Source organism: Bombus flavifrons, chromosome 5 (assembly GCF_040668555.2).
Source record: "Bombus flavifrons isolate JBK064 chromosome 5, iyBomFlav1_principal, whole genome shotgun sequence".
In the NCBI taxonomy this organism is placed as follows: Eukaryota; Metazoa; Arthropoda; class Insecta; order Hymenoptera; family Apidae; genus Bombus; species Bombus flavifrons.
The window spans coordinates 9,694,194-9,715,717 of NC_138446.1; the positions used below are offsets into that span (position 1 = coordinate 9,694,194).

The 21,524-nt window shown below is 29.7% G+C and overlaps 6 protein-coding genes across 15 annotated transcripts; 2 read left to right on the forward strand and 4 right to left on the reverse strand.

The window, feature by feature from the left end:
- Positions 1 to 1,193: 1,193 nt before the first annotated feature.
- LOC138179638 (protein asteroid-like) lies at positions 1,194 to 5,124 on the reverse strand. Of its 2 annotated transcripts, none has more exons than XM_069112632.1 (3): positions 5,030 to 5,124; positions 3,760 to 4,949; positions 1,194 to 1,836 (listed from the first exon to the last, which is right to left on the reverse strand). In XM_069112632.1, the coding sequence occupies exons 2-3, from the start codon at positions 4,928 to 4,930 to the stop codon at positions 1,760 to 1,762; spliced, it is 1,248 nt and encodes a 415-aa protein (XP_068968733.1). In that variant the 5' UTR covers positions 4,931 to 4,949; positions 5,030 to 5,124; the 3' UTR covers positions 1,194 to 1,759. The 2 variants fall into 2 exon arrangements, with proteins under 2 accessions (XP_068968733.1, XP_068968732.1); XM_069112631.1 differs by lacking the exon at positions 1,194 to 1,836 and adding an exon at positions 2,452 to 2,667 and having other exon boundaries at positions 2,704 to 4,949.
- A 1,054-nt stretch (positions 5,125 to 6,178) lies between these two features.
- Positions 6,179 to 8,955, reverse strand: LOC138179690 (protein asteroid-like). 2 transcript variants are annotated; one of them, XM_069112744.1, is made up of 2 exons: positions 6,842 to 8,955; positions 6,179 to 6,697 (listed from the first exon to the last, which is right to left on the reverse strand). In XM_069112744.1, the coding sequence occupies exons 1-2, from the start codon at positions 8,625 to 8,627 to the stop codon at positions 6,291 to 6,293; spliced, it is 2,193 nt and encodes a 730-aa protein (XP_068968845.1). In that variant the 5' UTR covers positions 8,628 to 8,955; the 3' UTR covers positions 6,179 to 6,290. The 2 variants fall into 2 exon arrangements, with proteins under 2 accessions (XP_068968845.1, XP_068968844.1); XM_069112743.1 differs by having other exon boundaries at positions 6,179 to 8,955.
- Positions 8,956 to 9,078: 123 nt separating this feature from the next.
- Positions 9,079 to 11,848, reverse strand: Ccs (copper chaperone for superoxide dismutase). Of its 3 annotated transcripts, none has more exons than XM_069112747.1 (7): positions 11,685 to 11,848; positions 10,799 to 10,997; positions 10,530 to 10,719; positions 10,386 to 10,452; positions 10,116 to 10,297; positions 9,911 to 10,044; positions 9,079 to 9,300 (listed from the first exon to the last, which is right to left on the reverse strand). In XM_069112747.1, exons 1-7 carry the CDS (start codon positions 11,715 to 11,717, stop codon positions 9,290 to 9,292), a joined length of 816 nt encoding a protein of 271 aa, XP_068968848.1. In that variant the 5' UTR covers positions 11,718 to 11,848; the 3' UTR covers positions 9,079 to 9,289. The 3 variants fall into 3 exon arrangements, with proteins under 3 accessions (XP_068968848.1, XP_068968847.1, XP_068968849.1); XM_069112746.1 differs by having other exon boundaries at positions 9,902 to 10,044; positions 11,685 to 11,847; XM_069112748.1 differs by lacking the exon at positions 11,685 to 11,848 and adding an exon at positions 11,068 to 11,226 and having other exon boundaries at positions 9,902 to 10,044.
- Positions 11,849 to 11,895: 47 nt separating this feature from the next.
- On the forward strand, positions 11,896 to 15,098 carry LOC138179691 (basic salivary proline-rich protein 1). The gene is made up of 6 exons (XM_069112745.1): positions 11,896 to 12,398; positions 12,540 to 12,616; positions 12,686 to 12,767; positions 12,856 to 13,063; positions 13,143 to 14,338; positions 14,423 to 15,098. Exons 1-6 carry the CDS (start codon positions 12,339 to 12,341, stop codon positions 14,630 to 14,632), a joined length of 1,833 nt encoding a protein of 610 aa, XP_068968846.1. The 5' UTR covers positions 11,896 to 12,338; the 3' UTR covers positions 14,633 to 15,098.
- A 493-nt stretch (positions 15,099 to 15,591) lies between these two features.
- Positions 15,592 to 17,889, reverse strand: LOC138180335 (protein O-glucosyltransferase 2). The gene is made up of 7 exons (XM_069114114.1): positions 17,723 to 17,889; positions 17,352 to 17,563; positions 17,047 to 17,258; positions 16,730 to 16,974; positions 16,398 to 16,635; positions 16,023 to 16,322; positions 15,592 to 15,928 (listed from the first exon to the last, which is right to left on the reverse strand). The coding sequence occupies exons 1-7, from the start codon at positions 17,887 to 17,889 to the stop codon at positions 15,809 to 15,811; spliced, it is 1,494 nt and encodes a 497-aa protein (XP_068970215.1). The 3' UTR covers positions 15,592 to 15,808.
- Positions 17,447 to 21,408, forward strand: Fbxo42 (F-box protein 42). Of its 6 annotated transcripts, none has more exons than XM_069114110.1 (8): positions 17,447 to 17,579; positions 18,554 to 18,843; positions 19,452 to 19,795; positions 19,885 to 20,042; positions 20,123 to 20,253; positions 20,395 to 20,534; positions 20,604 to 20,740; positions 20,819 to 21,408. In XM_069114110.1, exons 2-8 carry the CDS (start codon positions 18,720 to 18,722, stop codon positions 21,357 to 21,359), a joined length of 1,575 nt encoding a protein of 524 aa, XP_068970211.1. In that variant the 5' UTR covers positions 17,447 to 17,579; positions 18,554 to 18,719; the 3' UTR covers positions 21,360 to 21,408. The 6 variants fall into 6 exon arrangements, with proteins under 6 accessions (XP_068970211.1, XP_068970214.1, XP_068970210.1 ...); XM_069114113.1 differs by lacking the exon at positions 17,447 to 17,579 and adding an exon at positions 17,850 to 17,943; XM_069114109.1 differs by lacking the exon at positions 17,447 to 17,579 and adding an exon at positions 18,223 to 18,361.
- The last annotated feature ends 116 nt before the right edge of the window (positions 21,409 to 21,524 follow it).

Here is a 21,524-nt window from a genome sequence, read left to right on the forward strand (position 1 = left end):
AAACAACGTGAAAACGTTCAGCTTCTTTATCATGACGTAACTTATAAAAATGCGGATAATATAAAATTGCCTTTTATGAGTACTTATAAATCTTAATATCTACTATAATAATTTTTAATCTTTCAAGTAATAATGTGCCGGAATAGACAAAATTATCAAAAAAAGAAAAACAAATATTTTTGGTTCATATAAAATGAATCTTCATAACGATTACTCTTCTAAATCACGTGAGATTATTCTTCACAGTATCTTTTATCGATTCTAAATTTTTTTTATTTCATTGAATTGAACATTCATCATTCTGTTTATCTAAAAATCAATTAGGTGGTCATATTTCCATAACACCACAGATGATACTTGCAGCGATAAAAAGACTTCACTTACGTAAAGTTTATGTTCCATCGAATCTCATTAGCGAATATTTACGTGGTTCCTATCCAGTTGAAAATAATGTAAGAATGTTTACCGAAGAATTAAAAAGAAAATTGGATTGTGCTGTACGTGTTGGATTAATATTAAAACATGGAGAGGATTTGTATTATTTACCTACTCTAAGGCAAAAAGCAAATGCACTTAAAACAGCATTCACTGCATTTTGGGAGATATATAAAAACGTAATTATAAATATATCATTATGCGTCCTACAAATTTTATTCAAAATTAAACAATTTTTTAAATTCATATTTATAAATTTGTATTATATCGTCTTTAATTTAAAAAATTTCTAATATTTCTTTCAGTATCCTAAATTCCGTATCTCAAAAGCTAGGAATCAGAACAAAAATCATTTTACATTAAAGAAACGAACTAAAAACGGGAAATATTCCAAAAATAATGACAACCATAGTAAATAAAGACATAATGAATTTTAAATGAAACCTTATTATATAGTAGTAATAGTGGTATAGTTTATTTTCAACCTTCTGATCATAAAGGGAACTCGGTTTGCAATTATTTTTCCTAGTGCTTTGCATTTTTATTTAATCATTTAAATACACATTCATACACTCACACAAAACCTTATTTTACCCTTTTCTTTTTTACTATTACAAATCTATTGTCTATCATCTACCTAATTGTTATTGGGTCACTCGAAAAGTTCGTTCCGATTTTTAAGGACAATTCAAACGCAGCACATTTAAATTTCGAAATAGATTTATTGAATTATACAGAAACCTAGAACAGAGTCCTAGAACCTCTCAGATTTTTCGACGAAAAACTTTTCAATATGATTTCTTACGTCGACCAAAGAGTTAAAATTTTTGCAATTTCTGGTGAATACGGTGGGTGGGGTAGCACATTCCAACCAAGCTCCAATAGCTTTTGTCGAATAGTTAAAGACACATGAGGTCTCGCATTGCTCTGATGAAACACGACGTTCTTCCGATTCACTAGTTCTGGACGTTTTTATTCAAAAGCTGTCTTTAATTCGTCTAATTGCGAGCAATACCTTTCCGAATTTATCGTCTGGTTGTTTGGTAGAAGCTTGTAATATAGGATTCCTTTCCAGTTCTACCAGACACAGAGCATAGCTTTCTTCAGATGAAGACCGGCTTTTGGGATGGCTAACACTAAACCTACTGTGACCATTTAAATGATCGTTTTTTAAATTTCGTTTAGAATTTTTTATATACAACGTTATTGCACCGCCATTTAGCTTCACGACTTTTCTTATAATATACGTACAATGAATTTTTTAATATTCACTTCTTTTCTTATTGTGTGTTTTGTGAAAATAATATGTAATCCGTCTTACCTATCACGACTGGTTATTTGACTGGTTAAACGATTTATATTTTTTTGCAATAGTAGTCTCTCGAAAACTCAATTCTGAAACTGAAAGCGGAAGGAAACAGAGGCATTTCGAGTGTTGGGAATCAAATGGGATCTATCTACTGCAAAATTATATGCATTTATTTCACTGTAAAATTCAAATCTAGGAGATGGCCTCTATAAGTATTTTTCAATATCTTAGACATAATCGGGATAAATGCATAGATTTTAAATAAAGAAATCACGGGAGAAGGAATTTCGAGGCAAGAATTTTTATTTCAATTACTAATATTTTTTAATACTATTTTTAATAATTTTTAAAACTATATTTTTTTACTATCAAACTGGCTATTATCTTCATTCTATATTAAGAAATACAAGTTGTTTTAAAGACCAGTCACAGTAGGAATATGTATACATGTAGGTTTAGTGCTAAAGGTGATTCATTCTACCTTCCCCCGAGATCTTTTCCGCTTAATCCATTTTTAGTCCCCTATCATTACTTACTCTATAAAACGAATGCTACTAGAGCTAATTGTCTAATTTACCTACTTAACTAGATACCTCCTCTCTCTTTATTCTTTCCTTTTTTTTCTTCTGCAATTTTCTCACCCAGTCTACAGTCCTATTTTTTCCTTGTTCGTGAACTATGTCTCCTGCACTAATCTTCCCTTCTAATTCTGTTTCTTGTTATGCGCTTCCATATTTGATCCCATAGAGTTCACATTCCCTTCTTTCACTCTCCTATCAATATCTATTCTACGTCTCCATCAATCCTTATCTCTCTTGTGCCAGTAATTACTGGCTTCCCTCCTTTATTTCCTTACTTTAATATTCCAGCATTTGCACCACTTATATATTTAGCTTATATATTTATATCTTTAGTTATATGTACTTTAATTTTATTATCACATTGTATTGCATTTGTACTTGTACTTTCCTGTCTCATACTCTCAAATGCCTTAAAGTGTCTTCCTGCCTTCCTTAAAAGATTTGTAGAGCAATATTATTTATTTTGAAACATACATGAAAACATTGGTTTGACTTTTAATAAAAATGTATTAAAAAATCTTAAGAGGCTTGGAGACATTTGTAGAACAATATTTATATATTCTTCGATATTATGGTGAGTTTTAAAAGTATTACACAGATTATACAATAAAGTACCATCATATAAATGTGCAACTTTGGTCTGTGGGTAAGGACATCCCAAAAGTGTATTCAAATCCATAGTATGTTTCAAACAACTTTGGAACTCACCAAAAACGTGTACTATATGTATATCAAACTTGTCTGTGTTATATAATGTTTCATCTACTTCAGAAAGTGAAATAAAAAATGGCGCTGCTAGTACATAGTCGTCATGAATGATTTCATTATAGGCTTCGTGAATTGTACCATTTATTATACAACATGAGTTATAATTACTTTCTTTTCTTTTCTGCTTTATAGCTTCCATTGTTTTCTTATATTTTTTGTTAAAAGCCTCTATACTTCTATATTTCCCAATTTTTAAATCTACTATATCTAATAACATACAAATAAATAAAGAATATAAATAACATTTGTGAGATATAGGACATTCTTGTTGATGTATCCAATATTTGATGCATCCAACATACAATATCCACTTTGGTGGAAGTTCATTTATACAATCCATATCTGTAATTCCTAAAGTATTGTTTAAAATCTCTCTCTGAGTAAGTGATGGGATATCTCTAAGATTGAATGAAAAAGGTAGTCTAAAAATATTCATAATTTCTATAGCCTCTAACTTATAGCACATAATCTTTTTATCTTCAGTTCTCATTAAGTATCTTATATAATTTATATTATTGTCTACCATTAATTTTAGAATTCCAATGATGATACTAAGGATTTTTAGGCTTACTTTGATGTTTGAAGGATAACGAAAATCTTCTACTTGTATGGGGCATACATATAAACGATGAATTATTAAATTCAGAAAATATGATGGATATTTACCAGTACGAAATTCATTTACAAACCATATAGGCAAATCACTAATAGTTGCAGCGTTAGACATTAATTCAGACTCAGTAAATATCTTTGCTATTTCAATTTCATCGTCTTCTTCCTTATCTTCTTCAGTTGATTCATTATATCTTCCACGAACTTCTTCTATATATGTCAATGTATTGATATCTCTATCAAATTTAAAGCTTCTATTGAAGTGATAGGTATTTACATGAGTAATATAATCTCTTGAGAAACCCAAAGTTACAAGTATTTCAGCACATTCATTTCTACAGCCATTTATACTCATCTCTATTAAATCCAAAATTTTTTGTCGCATAGGCATAGTTAACCTACTTAAAATTTCAATGATTGCATCATACAAGCTATATTTACTCAACCATAGCAAAATTTTACTTATACAGTGTTGTCGGGTATAATAGTTTACACTTGATGAATCTAACTTTAAATAGCGGAAGAAGTTTCTAAATGTACCAGGTTCCACATAGTCATTGCCTAATAGTATTGCAGCTAATATTATCTTTGATTGATCTAATCCTGTAAAATATTTGAATAATTTCTCAATCTTATAAATTTCACAAAGTTTAATATAACCGTTTCCATTTGAATCTTTAATTACATCAGTTTGTAATGTATCAAATGGTATAAATAATGATCCATATACATAAAAATCTGAATCATAGCTGAGAACTGGACAATTTAATATCTTTGCTGCTGATGCCATAATATTATCAGCTTCAAATAGACACTGTACAAATCGAATATTTTTTTCCTTCAGTACATTAATAAAAACTTGTTCCTTTAGCAAAGGAAAAATTTGTTGTGGACAATTAGTTTTGAATGCAGAAGTTGGCAATATATCTAGTCTCCTTTTCATTCTTCTTACAATAGTTTTGAATTTTTTACTTTCAACAGCGCCATCAAAAAAGACTAAGGGCGTTACATTACACTTTAATAAGTCATCAAAGAAATCTGATATATATTGCTCATAATTATCGTAATCACCACCAAATGTCCAATTATTGCATGTGCACTTTTTATATAATAAACAATTAATATTATTTCCATCAATTACTAAATACGTATCACGTAATTTGTAGTGCTCTAAAAAATTACATTTATGCTTGTTTATATAAGCAGTTAATCCTGGAATACCCATTATCTTCCTGTTTATTTTTCTTGTCACACGTTAAACTAGTAAATATAAAATATGATGATATTCATTTGTTAACAATATACGCACATATATCATGCTTACGAAAAGAATACTTACAAAAATATAACAAAATTTCTGGTATTCTGTATTCAATAATACAATAGTAAAAATTAATACACCATGGCACAACAAAAAACCGTATTCCCCGATTCAGTGTTGTCTACCAACTTATTGGATATGTTGTGTAGCCTTCCCAAAATTTAGGGAATTTGGCATGATTGCTGCTCTTGGAGTGCTGAAGTACTCTGCTCGCGTTACAAATTCAAATAATTTCAAAACTAATACAACATTTAAATTAAGAAATACACAACGAGAAAGATTGATTTGAACAATAATTTATATTTAAAACTGAATATTTATTATAGATTAACTACTTTAACAAGATTTGCGCTTTAATGAAATTTATTTATACACTGAGATATAACTTATATGAGATATAACTATAACTGATTAAAAATCACTGATAAGATATTATATTGCTTATCTATGTGCTGATAAAATACATTTGTAAAATACATTCTACTGCCCTTTATAGGAAACATATGGAAAATAAAATATTGACATATGATCAATTTTATTAGTCTATAATAACAGAAATTTAAAATAAAAAATAGAATTGTGTATTCAATAGAATGTGAAATATTCCAAGTAATTTCTGAAATAATAACAATAATGTTTAGCCTCCTGTTATTGAATTTTCTCCAGCAATCAATACACAGATATAAATACTTAGAAACATTAGTCATAGATAAAGTCCATTCAAAAGGTCAAGACATAGTTAAGTATGTATTTATTGGAGAAATAATATTCAACATCAATTTTTTTAAAAACAAAGCCTTGTATGATAAAATTTGATTTCTATTTCTTATAAATCATACCCTTTACAATTGTCCCATGTAACTTGTAAGTTACAAGATAAAGGATAAAATAAGATGAAGAAATGAATCTCATATAATTATTAATAACAAATACAAATTATAGTTGTATTACATTACCATCCTCTTTATTTTTATGTATATTGAAGATATAATAATTTATTCTATGAAACATATTCATTCAATTAAGACTTAAATTCTATATACATATCAAAATATACTTGTAAAGATCAAATATATACATACATTAGTATATAGTATAAAAACATTACATACACTACATGTGATACAGTACAGAATTAATCACTACAGTACAGAATACTTGATTAGACAAACATTGGACATTGTATAAAAAAAACAAAAAAAGATACTATTCATCCCCTGGTATATAAATGGAGTTCTACTGTAATATTGAATAAAAATATGCATTATGCATGGTTGAGCACAGAAAAACGATTATTTGGATCATAACATGCTTCATTTAAATCATCATCTGCAGTAAAATATTCAGAATCACTTTTAGCTGAAATGCTTTTTTTAGTCTTTGGATGTTTAGGTTTTGTTCTATGTTTTTTATGAAGATTAGTTCCATCCTGAAACTTAAATGGAAACATTGATTTGACTTTTAATAAAAATGTATTAAATAATCTTAAGAGACTTGGAGACATTTGAAGAACAATATTTATGTATTCTTCAATATTATAGCGTGTTTTAAAATTATTACTCAGATTATACAATAAAGTACCGTTAAATAAATTTGCAACTTTGGTCTGTGGATAAGGATATCCCAGAAGTGCATTCAGATTCATAGTATGTCTCAGACAACTTTGAAACTCTGCAAATACATGTACAGTAAATCTATCAAATTTTTTTGGATTCTTATATAATTCTTTATTCATATTAAAATAAGAGATAAAGAATGGTGCTGCTAATACACAGTCATTATAGTCAATTTCATTATAAGCTTCTATGATTGTACCATTGTATTGATTACCACATAATTGATTCATTGTATAACATGAATCACAATTGTTCTTTTTCCTCTGTTGCTTCACAGTTTCAATTAATTGACAATATCTTTTCTGAAAAGTATACATGCTTCTGTATCTTCCAATTTTGGAATCGACTATGTTAAATAACATACAAATAAATATAGAATATAAATAACATTCATGAGATAAAGAACATTCTTCTTGATGTATCCAATATTTAATACATCCAATATACAACATCCATTCTGGTGGAAGTTCATTTATACAATCCATATCCGTAATTCCTAAAGTATTGTTTAAAATCTCTCTCTGAGTAAGTGATGGGATATTTCTAAGATTGAATAAAGAAGGTAGTCTAAAATTATTCATAGTCTCTGTACTTTGTAACTTACAGCTTATAATCTTTTTATTTTGTGTTCTCACCATATATTTCATATAACATATTCTACTAATTATTGCTGATTTTAAAATCCCAAATATAACACTAATAATTTTTAAGCTTACTATGATACTAGAAGGATAACGATAATCTTCCACCTGTACAGGACAAACATATATATATCGAACTATTAAATCCATAAAATATGTTGGATATCTGCCCATAAGAAATTCATTTACAAACCACATAGGCAATTTACTAACAACTACATTTTGAGGTACTAGTTCAGTCTTACTAAATGTATTTGCTATTTCAATTTCATCATCTTCATCTTCTTCTTCGCTTGATTCATTATTTCCTTCTTCGCAAACTTCTTCTATGTATGTCAATGAACTGATATCTCCATCAAATTTAAAACTTCTATTCAAATGATATGTATTTACATGAATAACATAATCTTTTGAAAAACCTAGAGGTAAAAGCATCTCAGCAGATGCATTTGTGTAGCTATTTATATTGATCTCTATTAAGTCTAATATTTTTTGTCGGATAGGCTTAATTAATCTACTTAAAACTTCAATGATAGCTTTGTCCAAAGTGTAATTGCTCAGCCACCTCAAAGTTGTTTCTATACAACATTGTCGATGATTATGCTTTTTTCTTGATGCTCCTCTTAGCTTCAAGTGGCGAAAAAAGTTCTTGAACGTATTACGTTTTACATAATCATTACCTAGTAATATTGCAGCCAGTGGCAACATTGATTGATGTAGTCCTTTAAAAGATTTAAGCAAGTTCTCAACTTTATAAATTTTACAGCATTTCATGTAACCATTTCCATTTGGATTTTTAACTACATAAGTATCTAATGTATTAAATGGTATATATAATGTTCCATATATATAAAAGTCAGAGTCATAGCTGAGTACTGGACAATTCAAGATCCTTGCTATTGATGCTATGTCATTATCAGCTTCGAATAGGCATTTAACGTGTCTAATATTCTTTTCTCTCATTACATCTATAAAAACTTCTTGTAACATTAAAGGAAAAAATTTCATGTTCCTTTGATTGAGTGGAGAAAATGACCATGCAGCATGGATTTTTTGTTTAGTTCTTTTTATAATAGTTCTAAATTTTTTATTTTCACTACCACCATCAAATAAAACCAGAGGTGTTACTTTACATCTTAATAAATCATTAAAGAAGTCTGATACACACTGCGCAAAATTATCATAATCACCACCAAATGCACAATTACATTTTGCGTACAAATTATATATTGAACAACAAACACTGTTTCCATCAATTACCAAATATGTATCGTGCAATTCATAATACTCCAGATAACGGTCAGAACGATTGTTTATATAAGTAGTTAATCCAGGAATTCCCATTATGAATTTCTTTCTCTACACTTTTTTGTAGGTTTAATGTCACAAATTAAACATACTGTATATTAAAAGTCATTCTCTGCATACTGTATGAACGATTTTACGTTTATGTACACACTAGCAATATAGGTTATATGAAAAGAATACGTGTCTTTCGCACGAACAGTTTTATATTACACAATTCCAACGAAAATGTAATGAAGAAATACCATTTTTATTCCTATCTTCAGTTTTCTATTTGTATCACATTTATATGAATGAAGTTAGGTTTGTACATTTTTCTTCAAGAAATCAATGCTGCTTTGTGACTTATAATTGGCTTATAATAGCTTACAAAAAGGTTATACAATTTATATTATATTTTATAATTAAACATGTATAATGCTTGTAAACAAATAAGGTTATTAAGGTGAGAATATTTATATAATATTTTATTATTTGTAACAAATACAAATTTATTACATTACTACTCTCTTTATTTTATATTCTAACACTCAAAATGTAATAATTTATCTTATACAAAATATTTATGTTGGAAACTATACTAAATCTATGTATTACGAAAGATATAATGCAATTTGTGCTTTCTATATCATGCACGTAGAAATGCTTTACTGGAATGATTCAGTTTGCAAAACCCAGTTTGTAGCCTCTTTATATATTATTTATAATTTTGCTGAAAAAGACGAAAAAAACAAAAGCTTATATTAAAAGTTGTTATTTAAATAATTAAATACATATACAGGGTGGTTGGTAACTGGTGGTACAAGCGGAAAGGGGGTGGTTCTACGCGAAAAAAGAAGTCGAAAATATAGAATAAAAATTTTTCGTTTGAGGCTTTGTTTTCGAGAAAATCGACTTTAAATTTTCGCTCGGTACGCATGCGGTACGTTATAACGAATCTCACTGTAGATTGTTGTCTCGGTGGAAAAAATTAAAAAAAAAAAAGAAAAATTAAAGAAAAAAATTTTTATTCTATATTTTCGACTTCTTTTTTCGCGTAGAATCACCCCCTTTCCGCTTGTACCACCAGTTACCAACTACCCTGTATAAACAGATTAAAGGCAAAATTAAAAATTACTTTATAAGAATTACCTACAGACGAGTCGAATTTATTATTATTTTAAATAAATATTAAGTATATATAGAATATATACATGTGCAGAAAATGTATTATGTGAAGACATACTTGAAATCCATAAATATGATTATATTTTAACGTTTGATATTGTACTATATAATTACTAAAAAGATACTAAAATTTTAAAATACTATACAATTGTTACTTGCTCCAGAAAAATCATGTTTAGCTTTAAGTGCCTTATCTCTTTCATCCCATAATGTAAGTCCATCACAAGCACAGATCTTTTTTGTATTTTGAAATAAGCCAGATGAACGAGCAATTATACCACAGGCCAGTCTAAAACATACATGAATGTTAAATATAACAAATCGTTATATGCATCATAATAATGTCACTGTAGTATTTACTTATTTCCACTATTTCCATGTATTTTAGATTCTGGATCAGCACCTCTTCCTAAATCATCTGGTTTTTCTGTTATAATTAAGGATCTTCCAATAACATCAGGTATTTTTACAAGTTTATCTATTATTCTAAAAGTAGCTCTACCAGAATCATTGACCATTATATTTCCCAAATCTCCAACATGCTGTATAGTACAAATTTTTTTATTTCAAGATACTAACTATTAACCATAGAGATTTCCTTACAATATGAACACAAATCTCAATATTTACCCGTCTAAATGCATCATCTTCAGGTCCACCATGTAATGTATTATTTGGGTTGAAATGTCCTCCAACACTAAAAATGTGTCATAAAATATCTCAAATAAAAAAAGAAAAGAAGGAAAACAAAAAATAAAAACTCTAAATGCCCACCTATCACACCCTTGAGAGATATCACCACATTCATGAATGTGCATGCCATGTTTACCAGGTGCTAAACCATCAACTGTTCCATCTATAAGACATCCATCAGGAGTTTCTGCAAATCTTATTACACCCATTATTTTATTATCTATGGTATATCCTGAATTCCCTCCTAACATCGCAACTGCACTAGAACTATCTGTAGTGTAAAATATTGCTCAATTTCATATTTTAGAGATATTATAATAATATATTACATTATATTACTATATTATTACCTCCATATCCCTTTAAAACAACTTTTCTCCCAGTCTGTTCAATTTTTTCTTGAATTATAGAATATGGTAAATTTGTTTCAACTATAACACTTCCTTTTTCTAATGATATATCAATATTTTTAATTCCATTTACGCCAATTAAAGCGTTCCGTACCGAATCAACGCATTTTCGACAAGTCATTTCCACCGCAAATTCGATCTAAAATTATAAAAAATACTTATTACTATAATTGTATAATATTTATTTTTCAATTATTTTTATTATTTACTTTTGCTGTAGTCATTTTATATAATATCTTTATGAGCAAAATCAGTAATTTTTTTCTCGATATTGCGAAATGAGATAAATTTATCCTCACTGATTTGAGGTTACGTTTTTCACAATATGATACAGTTATATGATACTTTTACGTTAAGTGAATGGTCGAAATTATGCCGGTAAATAGGAAAGGAATGATACCATTTTGTAAGATGCTTTTAGTAAATTTTTATAAAATTATACATAAAAAATGAGAAAGTAATTGCCATTAATAACGCATTCTAACATTTATATCATAGAGGATAAAAGATATTTCAAATTGCATTCGGCAGATATACAAATAATAAATTGGTAATATTTCTTTGTATACAGATATAAATATAGTAATTTCCATAAACATATTATTAATAATATGTTTAAAAATTTCTCATTATAGGCGGTAACAATTATTTTTATCAATTAAAGTCATCAAAATCACCCTCTAACTAGTAGTATGTACTACGTTACATGAGATAATCTGTATATTCTACCTAGTTTTATTTAATATAATTTGTGAAATAAAAATTTCACTTATATGTATCACGAAAGGGATGAAGCGAAATGTGAGTCTAAAACTTGTTAACTTACGCATACAATAATAAAGACATGAATTTTTATCATTTAATTAAAAATAAAACTTTTCTAATTTCCTCATAAGTTTCTGGATATTTCTACTATTGATTAATATACAGGAGTATAAGAACTGTTTTCAATGTATACATCAAAATCTATTTTTTAAACAAATGCATGCAGGTTTTCACTAATACATTCTAGTAAGTAACGGATTTTGAGTTTTTACTATCACATTCCTACGGTATATTTTGTCACGATAGTTTGCGCGTTTGCCACACGGTCGCTTTACTCCCAAGCTTTCTATTTTAGATATGGACAGCCACCATATCTTATTTGTAAAACTAGAATTTTGCAAAGCAATTGCTAGCAGTGATTCGCTATATTTAGAATTTTTCTTCGGTAAAATTCTATCTTGGCAAAATAAGATTATGCATTTTGATTAGTTTTTCGAGGCAGAGTTACATTGAAGGTAATAACTTTTTTAAACGTTAAAAGTACAGTGCAACAATGTGGGCTATCAATACTGTAGCAAGGTTTTAAGGCTTCAAATGAATATAAGCAATACAGAAAAGAAAACTAACGACTGGGAGATTAAGTGAAAAAGAATAGGAGTGAAAATAAATTGCATCCAATCGTGATTTTTTGACTATTGATAAGTTATCTGAAGGCATGTCCGTGACCTTTGCTCAACGCGGCAGGCCGCCACCGAATCCTGCTCAAATACAGAAGGTGATGAATATCATATATTATCACTAATATTGTATTGTACTAGTTTTCTTGAAATTTCATTCTTTTTGTTACATGGTTTTATAATCTATAATGTTATGATATAAATAAATGATATAAATATGAATAAATTTGTTGATATAGATGCTTGATGAAAACAGTCAACTTATACAAACAATACAAGAATATCAAAATAAAGGAAAAGCACAAGAATGTATACAGTAAGTGATAAATGTTTTCAAAATATATGTAAGTTATATTGGTATATTTATAATATGATTTCTTTTTAGATACCAGCAGATGTTGCATCGCAATTTGGTATATTTGGCATCCATCGCTGATGCAAATCAAAATATACAAGCATTGCTACCAGTAAGGAATATTTTAAATATTAAAGAAATATTAAGGTATAATACCTAAGTTAGAAATATATTAATGTTATCTTTGTTTCTATAATTAGCCTCCACAAGGGATCCCTAATGGACCCCAACATGGTATGATGAATCCACAGGGCATTCCTAATGCCCCCACAGGATCAAGTGGACCTGGAGGTGATATGCCTCCAAATACTCAACCGACATTACCAATGTCGAGCTTTAGTCAAGGACAACCAATGACACAAGGTGGATACCGTGGTCCTGTTATGCCTGGACAAGGACCTATGAATAGTATGTTATGTTTCAATATAATATAAAATTTTTAGAAATCAATGTTATCTTTTTACTCTAATATTTTATTATTTCAAAGGACCACCTGCTGCACCTGGACCACAACAATATAGAGGACCTCAGGGTTACCCTCAACAACCTTCTCAACAAAGTTATCCTACGCAATATGCCAATCAAAATCCAGGTACCAATTATCAAGGACCACAGGGATCTGCATATACTCCAGGTCAACCAAATCAATATGGACCACCAAATACTTCCCAACAACAGGGATACAGCACATCAACGCAACCGAACTATGGTCCTCCAACTACCGTGAATAGTTACGGTCCTCAACCAGGTGGATATCCACCACCAGGAACAACTCAGCCTCCTACAGGATATGGTCCACCACCACCGAATCAACAAGGCTATCCTCCCTCTAATCCTTCTCAACAAAACTTCCCATCAAGCGGACAACAGCAACAGCCTGGTCAATATGGTAGTCCTAGCCCACAACCAAATTACCAACAACCTCCATCTCAAGCTCCGCCTCAAAATGCGTACGGAGCTGGTCAACCCGGAAATTATCCTCCTCCTTCATCGCAAGCATATGCAAATAACGTTCCACCTCAAAATTATCCGGCTCCCCCTACTTCTAGTGCTCAACCTCCTCAACCTGGATCTCAACAAAATACTGGTCCTCAACCGAATTATGGTAATCAACCAAGTCCCGGTCCTGGTGCAACGCAATACGGTCCAGCTTCTACATCTCCACCATTCAGTACTGCCTCTGCAAGTGGAGTAAATACCTATGCTCAGAGTAGCCAACCAACTAGTACACCGTCCGCTTCAACTCAAACTTACCCACCAAGTAGCGCTCCACCATCTACTTCGCAAGGTGGAAACTACGCCCCACCGGGACCTGCACCATCCGGATATCCTGTGCATCAAACACCTCACCCAACGTCTCATCCGCCACATCAACCACCGCATCAATCCCCACATCAACCTCCTCATGCTCCTCATCAACCACCTCATCAACCTTCTCATCAATCAACTCATCAACCTTCTGCACATCAATCTCCACATCAACCACAACAGTCTCAACAACAATCTCAGACACCACCACAGCCTCAACAGCAACAGTCTCAGAGTCCTGCTCCAAGTGGATTTCAGCCACCTTCAGGACCTCCACAGGGTCCTGCTCCACCTCCGGGACCACAACCACAACCTGGATACGGTCCAGCTACTACACAGACATACGTACCACCGACACCAGGAGGACAGCCACAGGTACAGATTGAAAAATATGGAGCATATTTTAAACTGTTATTAATATAATATAAATTATACTTAATGTAAATATATAAATTCTAGGTATACACTCCTCATCCACCTCAAGGTGGTCAACATTATGGACATCCACAATATCCTCCTCAGAGTTATCCACCACCACCAGCAGGACAAGGATATCCTCAATATCCACCGCGTCCACCTGGTGGACACATGCCTCCTCCCCCTGGACCTCAAGGACCTCCTCCACCAAATCAGTATGGTGGTTATGGATATCAGCCACCTCCACAATAAAGTATATATTAATGTAAATTCGTACGATATTCATTCTAATATAAAAATGATTTAACTACAAACTCAGAACAAATGGCATATTAAACTTTAATTTAATTCTTGATAGCATATCGTCCAGTGTTATATAATGAAACAAATAATAGAAAATATATATATTACTAAGGAAAGGTGCTGCTAAAATTTTATTACGATTGTAATGAAAAATCAAAACTTTTTGAATAATTTTAATTTCCTCAAATAAGATATCCAATTTAACATTACAAAATATACTTCGTTACAAAAAAGAATTTGTAGATATTGCAAACTATATACATGGTCTAATGTGTACAAAATTCTTCAAAAGTTATATCTTAAAGTTTCATTTTATCGAGAATAACATCGTTGGACAAATATTTTATTCATTAAAATATTGTTATAAATCTTTTAATGTGACATCAAAGTTTTACTTTCGTTTGTGGCTATTTAATTTTGTTTGTTTAATTTTGTAATACACATATGCTTATGCTGCACTTAGCGACGTGTGCAGTTTAAGAATTTTGGTGTTCATAATACAGCATAAACATATCTGTCACACCAAGTTATGACGTATGACACATGATACAATACGTACTAACTATTTACAGCTTTCAGTATATATTTTGCTTTAGAATAAATTTTTTATTTACTTATCTAATTTTATATTTTCTTGATTGTCATTAAAAGATTTATGAATTTACACATTGATTTTTATTTTTTCCTTGAGGACTTCTTTTAATTTTTACATAGATATATAAAAGAAATTTTCATCTAGGTAACAAAGAATACAATATTTTGTTGTGAATACTACTTATGTTAATCTTATGTATGATAATTTTTTAGTCATTTTATATTATAAAATTTTTATGTACAAAATTTCTCTTTGTTCTCCGTTCATATAATACATTATCTAAATATATGTTTGGATGATTAAAACCAGAAAATAATCTCGTAAAAAGATATATTTTCAAATTTTGGAAATAAAAGAAGTGGAGATTTTTTATCATTATAATAATTTGAGTATTTTGAAATTTATCGACGTCCTTATCTTATAATTTACTGTAAAACAACGATTCTCATTTACAAGAAGCATACAAAAGTTTACATGTTATTTATGCATACAAAATCGAGCAATCGTATTACTTAATAATTTGATTAACATTATAGCTCCTCTTTAAGTTTTTCATCGGCGTTGTAACATTTACAAGAATGCTTGGGTTGCAGCACTTCTTCCATGTTATCTAATACTTTAACTTTACTCTTTAAGCGTTTACTCCATTCCTAAAGTGTAAAAAAAACATGTTATTCTATGATATATATTTAAGTAAAAAATAAATGAAGTTGAATCTGCATAATTTTTGCAGGAATTTCTTACATGAAACAAAACTACATGATAGCATAATACATTATCTGGTAACAAATTATCCCTTGCAAATTGTCTAGCAGATTTGGCAATCTGTAGTACTTTTTGGTCATGTTCTTTAGCCCACATAATTTTTTCAACAAGATCTGACAGATCCCTTTTAACAGATATGTAATGTTTTCCGGGTACAAGATTATTGTAAAAAAATTCATAATACTTTGATTCTTGTTTTAATAATAAGGCATCGCCAGCAAGTAAATATGGAAGTCGATAAGCTGCGACTGTACCATCTATACATAACTGATATTTGTACTGCAATGTTATTACCTTTTAATTATTTCTACATTTGTATTTAAACTACATAATTCATAGCTGTGTTCATCTTACCTTGAAAAAATGAAAGAAAGACACGTGGCTTTGTTCTGGACCATATTTATCCATTTCATCTTTAAAAAAAAAGAAATTTGTAATTGCAACATTAAACAAATCAGGATATTTTCTGGAAATATCAATTAAATCGAGTCGTTCTCTACGGGAATCTCGACCACGCCAAAATACTTTTTCTATCTTTTCTTTCCATGGTGTATCCGTATTACCTTGTATAGACAGCATATCTAACATTACCCTGTTTTACATATAGTTTTAGCAAATAGAAAAATGCTTAGTATACCATGTATTATGATCTAAAATAATTGTTAAAAATGCGATTAAATTACTACCTTCCCATTTCTTCTAACGATGATTCTGTGATATCATAAGTAGGTATAACAATATCTTTAGTGTCAAAAGAGCCACACCAAGAAAAGATAGGATAATTTTTGCCCTCTTTTGGAACAAGTGGCCAATCTCCCAAATTCACAAAGAATTCAATATCTGGCAATAAAACTTTGCGAGTAAGAGATAGGAGGATAGAATCCATAAATATCTTAAAGCCTACATAGCGGCCATGACATTCCCTAAAAATCTTATTTCATCTAGTTTAATTCATATATAGTCTCAACCAAATTTTAAAGTTACAGACTGCAATAGTATTTACTTTGTTAGACTGAATTACATAGTGACATAGACTAACGCTTCCTGGCCGATCGTATGTTTTTACAATACTTTCACGCATTTTATCAAAGTCAACATTTGGAAAAGGAACAAGATCATCTTGCATTTGTTTATAACTTTTTGAACATCCTAAATTTTCTAACCAACTATTAATAGAAGAATTTGGACAGTAACATTCTTCTTCGTAAACAGGTCCTAAAAATTTTTATCAAATTATTTATATTACAGAAATAATTATTTTACAAGAGGTAATAAAAAGACTTATGCAGTAGATAACAAATATAATACCTTTAGATTCCACCAATAGGATAGGTAAATTATTATGTTTCATTTTTATTTTTAATTTGAAATTGAAGCACGTATTATGTAATTTATATCTAACAATAAAACTTCCGTCTTTACAGTCTAGAATTTGTGTCCATATATGACACATGTGTCCTGTTGAAGTTTGCCCTTGTATGGATACAGTTATTATATCTTTTCCAGGTGATTCTGTTAAACTAAAGCAATTTTTCAGTAAGTGAAAAAAAAGAGATATATATATTTAAAAAATATAACTAAACTTTAGTGTTGAATTCATATTTAGATATTTTCTATAATATATAATATAATTTTTTTTAAATATATGTATCTATATGTAATAAAAATGAAAAACATACTTTTTGCCTTGTAGGTCGATAAACTGTAGAAAAATATATCTTGCTCGCATTGTTACTTTATCTGGCCTCAATCCTGGACCCCAAATTATTGTTTCCGATGGATTTATTTCAGCATTTCTTCCTTCTTGTTGGCAAATAACCAACAATAAAATCAATATAAATATCATTCTTATTAAAGATAACTGTCGATAGATTCAAAGCGCCTGATACTCTGTAGAGACGTAAATATAATTCTTTCGTATATAAAAATTCATTAAAAAGATTCACAAAAAAAGTTTAAAATTTATTAAGGCCTCAAGTAAAATAAGTTTATTTTCTTTATCATTCTTTAATCATTATCACTCTAAGTATATTATAAAAAACATTTATTTTAAAATAAATCCAAATCGGTTATTCCATAGACAGCGTTCTTGAAATTGAGAGTAACGAACAAAAATCTAAAGTTGATCAGAATTATAACTACAATTCTTTTCCCCAGTTATGATTTTCTATAAAGATATCGTTTTGTACGCAAATATGGATACATAAGGAAAATAATTATTAAAAGAAATTGATAAAGAAGGAAAGAAATGAAATTAACGGGATTTAAAAATTCCTTAATTACTGTTAGATGAATATCAACTCTATAATAGTCAACATGTAAAGATCCGCCTCTAGTATTATATCGCAGCTTCACATATGTTTTTTAGTTTTAGGTTATTTTTTTATTTATGAAAATTGTAGTAATTTATCCTGTATAATTTTATAACTTAATGAAAAGATTAAGTAAAATGCATAATATGTATAGAATATTGTAAAATTGGTCGTATACAAAATTCCCTTAATTTTCAGATGAGAATCTCTCACGTTTGCAGAATGGGCGAAAAGTAACAGGAAACATGATTTTCGAATCTTTAAGATAGTAACAACTTTCATTTGCCTGGGAAATTTCCCAAATTGGACATAATATAAAAGGAAGTTCGTCGGTAGAATATTTTTAAGAAGCATTTAACGCAAAATGGAGTGTAATATTGATGATTTGCCAGATGTTGTATTAGAATATATTTTAAGTTTAATTCCACCATACGAGAATCTTCAACAATGTAAACTTGTGTCCAAAAGATGGTTTCGTGCCACCAAAAGTATGTAAAATACGATTATTCTGTATATAGTGGTTTACGAAAGTGTGGAAACTCTTATAAAAATCTTTTATGAATGTATTGTATTATATGTGTTATATGACACATTTTGAAATTCTATTAACATTGTAATGGGACACAGTATGCAGATTACATTAAAATTTGAAACAAATTTTTCAATGTATATGGAAACTACAAGATATTTAATGCAAGTATATGTTTTATGGAGGTTACGAAAGTATTTAAACAGTCAATTATTCATTATATTAGTAGACCTAAATATTTAGTAGGGCCATCTTTAACATGTATTATATGTTCAAGGTGGTTATTTGTGCTATATGCTAATTTTTTATTAAATGGATGTTTGCAGTAAATGTCTTGTAACTTCTATATCCATTTTCAGTTTGGTTTCAAATGTTACTAATATAACCATGATCGTGTTTCATCATAATAATATTTGAAATTGGTTTAATATTTGTATAACATATACATAAAAATTTCCCTATGGTAAGTGTTCAAATACTTTCATAAGCCACCATAAATATATCTGTAACTTTTTATCAGTGTTGATATATTTCTAAAAATTAATAAAATCCATATTTTTGTTGCAGATGTAATACAACACAATAAAACACACTTTCATAAATCTGTGGGTTACGGATCATTGCTTTGGAGTTCATGGCCATCCAAACACTGGATGCCTACAATTGCAAAAAGACATTCACATTCTGCTTGTACATATGAAAACTCTATGTATGTTTTTGGTGGATGTACTGCCACGTGCACAACATTTAATGATTTATGGAGATTAGATTTGGATACAAGGAAATGGGTCAGATTAATTACAATGGGAACTTATCCATCTCCAAAAGCTTGTGCTACTATGTTGTATTACAAAAAGAGTTTCATTTTATTTGGTGGCTGGTCCCACCCAGCGCTATATTCTGTTCACCAGGTACAATTAGTTAAGTTATCACTAATCAGAGTAGAAATATTTAAATCGGTCAAATGAAAAATATTCAATATTGTTATGTATGTTTCTAGCAATCAAGGTTGTTCAATGAATTACATGTGTATTCTATAGAATCCAATAAATGGATTGCTATAAACACCTTGGAAACACCTCCACCTACTTCAGCACATTCTGCATCAATTCACAAAAATTGTATGATTGTTTTTGGTGGTATATGTAATGGATATAGGTAAAACATCTAAAATTATTGCATGTTGTTTAGTAATTATTAATTTGATTTAATAAAAATAAAGTACTATTTTGAGACAGATCCAATGACGTGTGGTGTTTAAATTTGGATTCCTATAGTTGGCATAAGCAAGCTACTTCGAATTTGAAACCACAACCACGTTATGGTCAGTCTCAGATTGAGCTTGGAGATAAACATCTCCTTATATTAGGTAAAATTAAATTTTGTAAAAATTGATTTGTAAAAATAAGCTGAAAATCCTATAGATATTAAAGATCCTTCTGATTGCAAGATTTTCTTGTAATTTTTTTTGAATATATCAATATAAATTTCTAAATATCAAAAATATTAGGAGGTTGCACTGGACCTAATGTTGCTATGAATGATGCTTGGTTATTGAAAATGGAAGGTACAGCATGGACGTGGAAAAAAGTGAACATGCACAATACTGAATGGGCTCCAACACGTATTTGGTGCCACCAGGCTTGTAAGGTAATATTTTGTTAATTAACATATAATTCACGATGTTTTGTATCGTTTAATTATTTTTTAATTTAATAGGTAGGAAATCATGTTATTGTTCTTAGTATAAATAAGTGTCAGAATAAGCCAAACGATATGAGTATATCGCTCAAGAAAGTGACTTGCCAAGCAGCACCTTCATCAAGAACAAATAATTCATCTCCATTACACGCAAGGTTTGATCATATAAATTTATCGTTAATACTGATTATAAAGTTACTGATATCCATAATTGTACTGTATTTCATTTTTAGACAAGGGAGTGTATCTCATATTGATAGAGACGTAAACATTAATGGACGACATGGATCTTTCTCAGAAATATCTGTACAAAATCCACGTCCTTCACATCATCTACCTAATTTTACGAAGAATTTAACTTTATGTTATGATAATATGTTAAGTATGACCGCTTTCCGCAACGAACCAGTGCGTTATGACATTAACAGTCATCGACAACGACAATTAGAATCTCTTCGTAGAATGGAAGAAAGTATTAGAAATCGAAGAACGCAATCAAAATCTGCAAAGAAAACAAGAAATACGTTATCCATATTTGTGTTAGACATTACGAATGTTTTATGCGATGAATGTAGTGCTTCGTGGATTCCTTTAAAACACAGTGATCAGTCAGGTCCTAACGAAAGAATTCTTTATTCACTCGTAGCTGGTCGTGGTGAATTAATAGTGTTTGGAGGTATTGCTAAAGAATATATACAAAGCCATCCTGATATGGATGAGCCTGAAGTCTACAATGATCTCCATTTTATAAATCCACCAAGATATGTTATTTAATATTTTGTAGGATAATAAATAATACACTTTTATGTTCGATAAAAGATAATTTAATTTTGTTAGCCTTGACTTTGATCCTATCATGAATTATCATCTACTAAAAATTAGTTTAAATGATATTATTAAAAAATTGTAAGAACATTTCATGATGAATAGTTCTAAAAT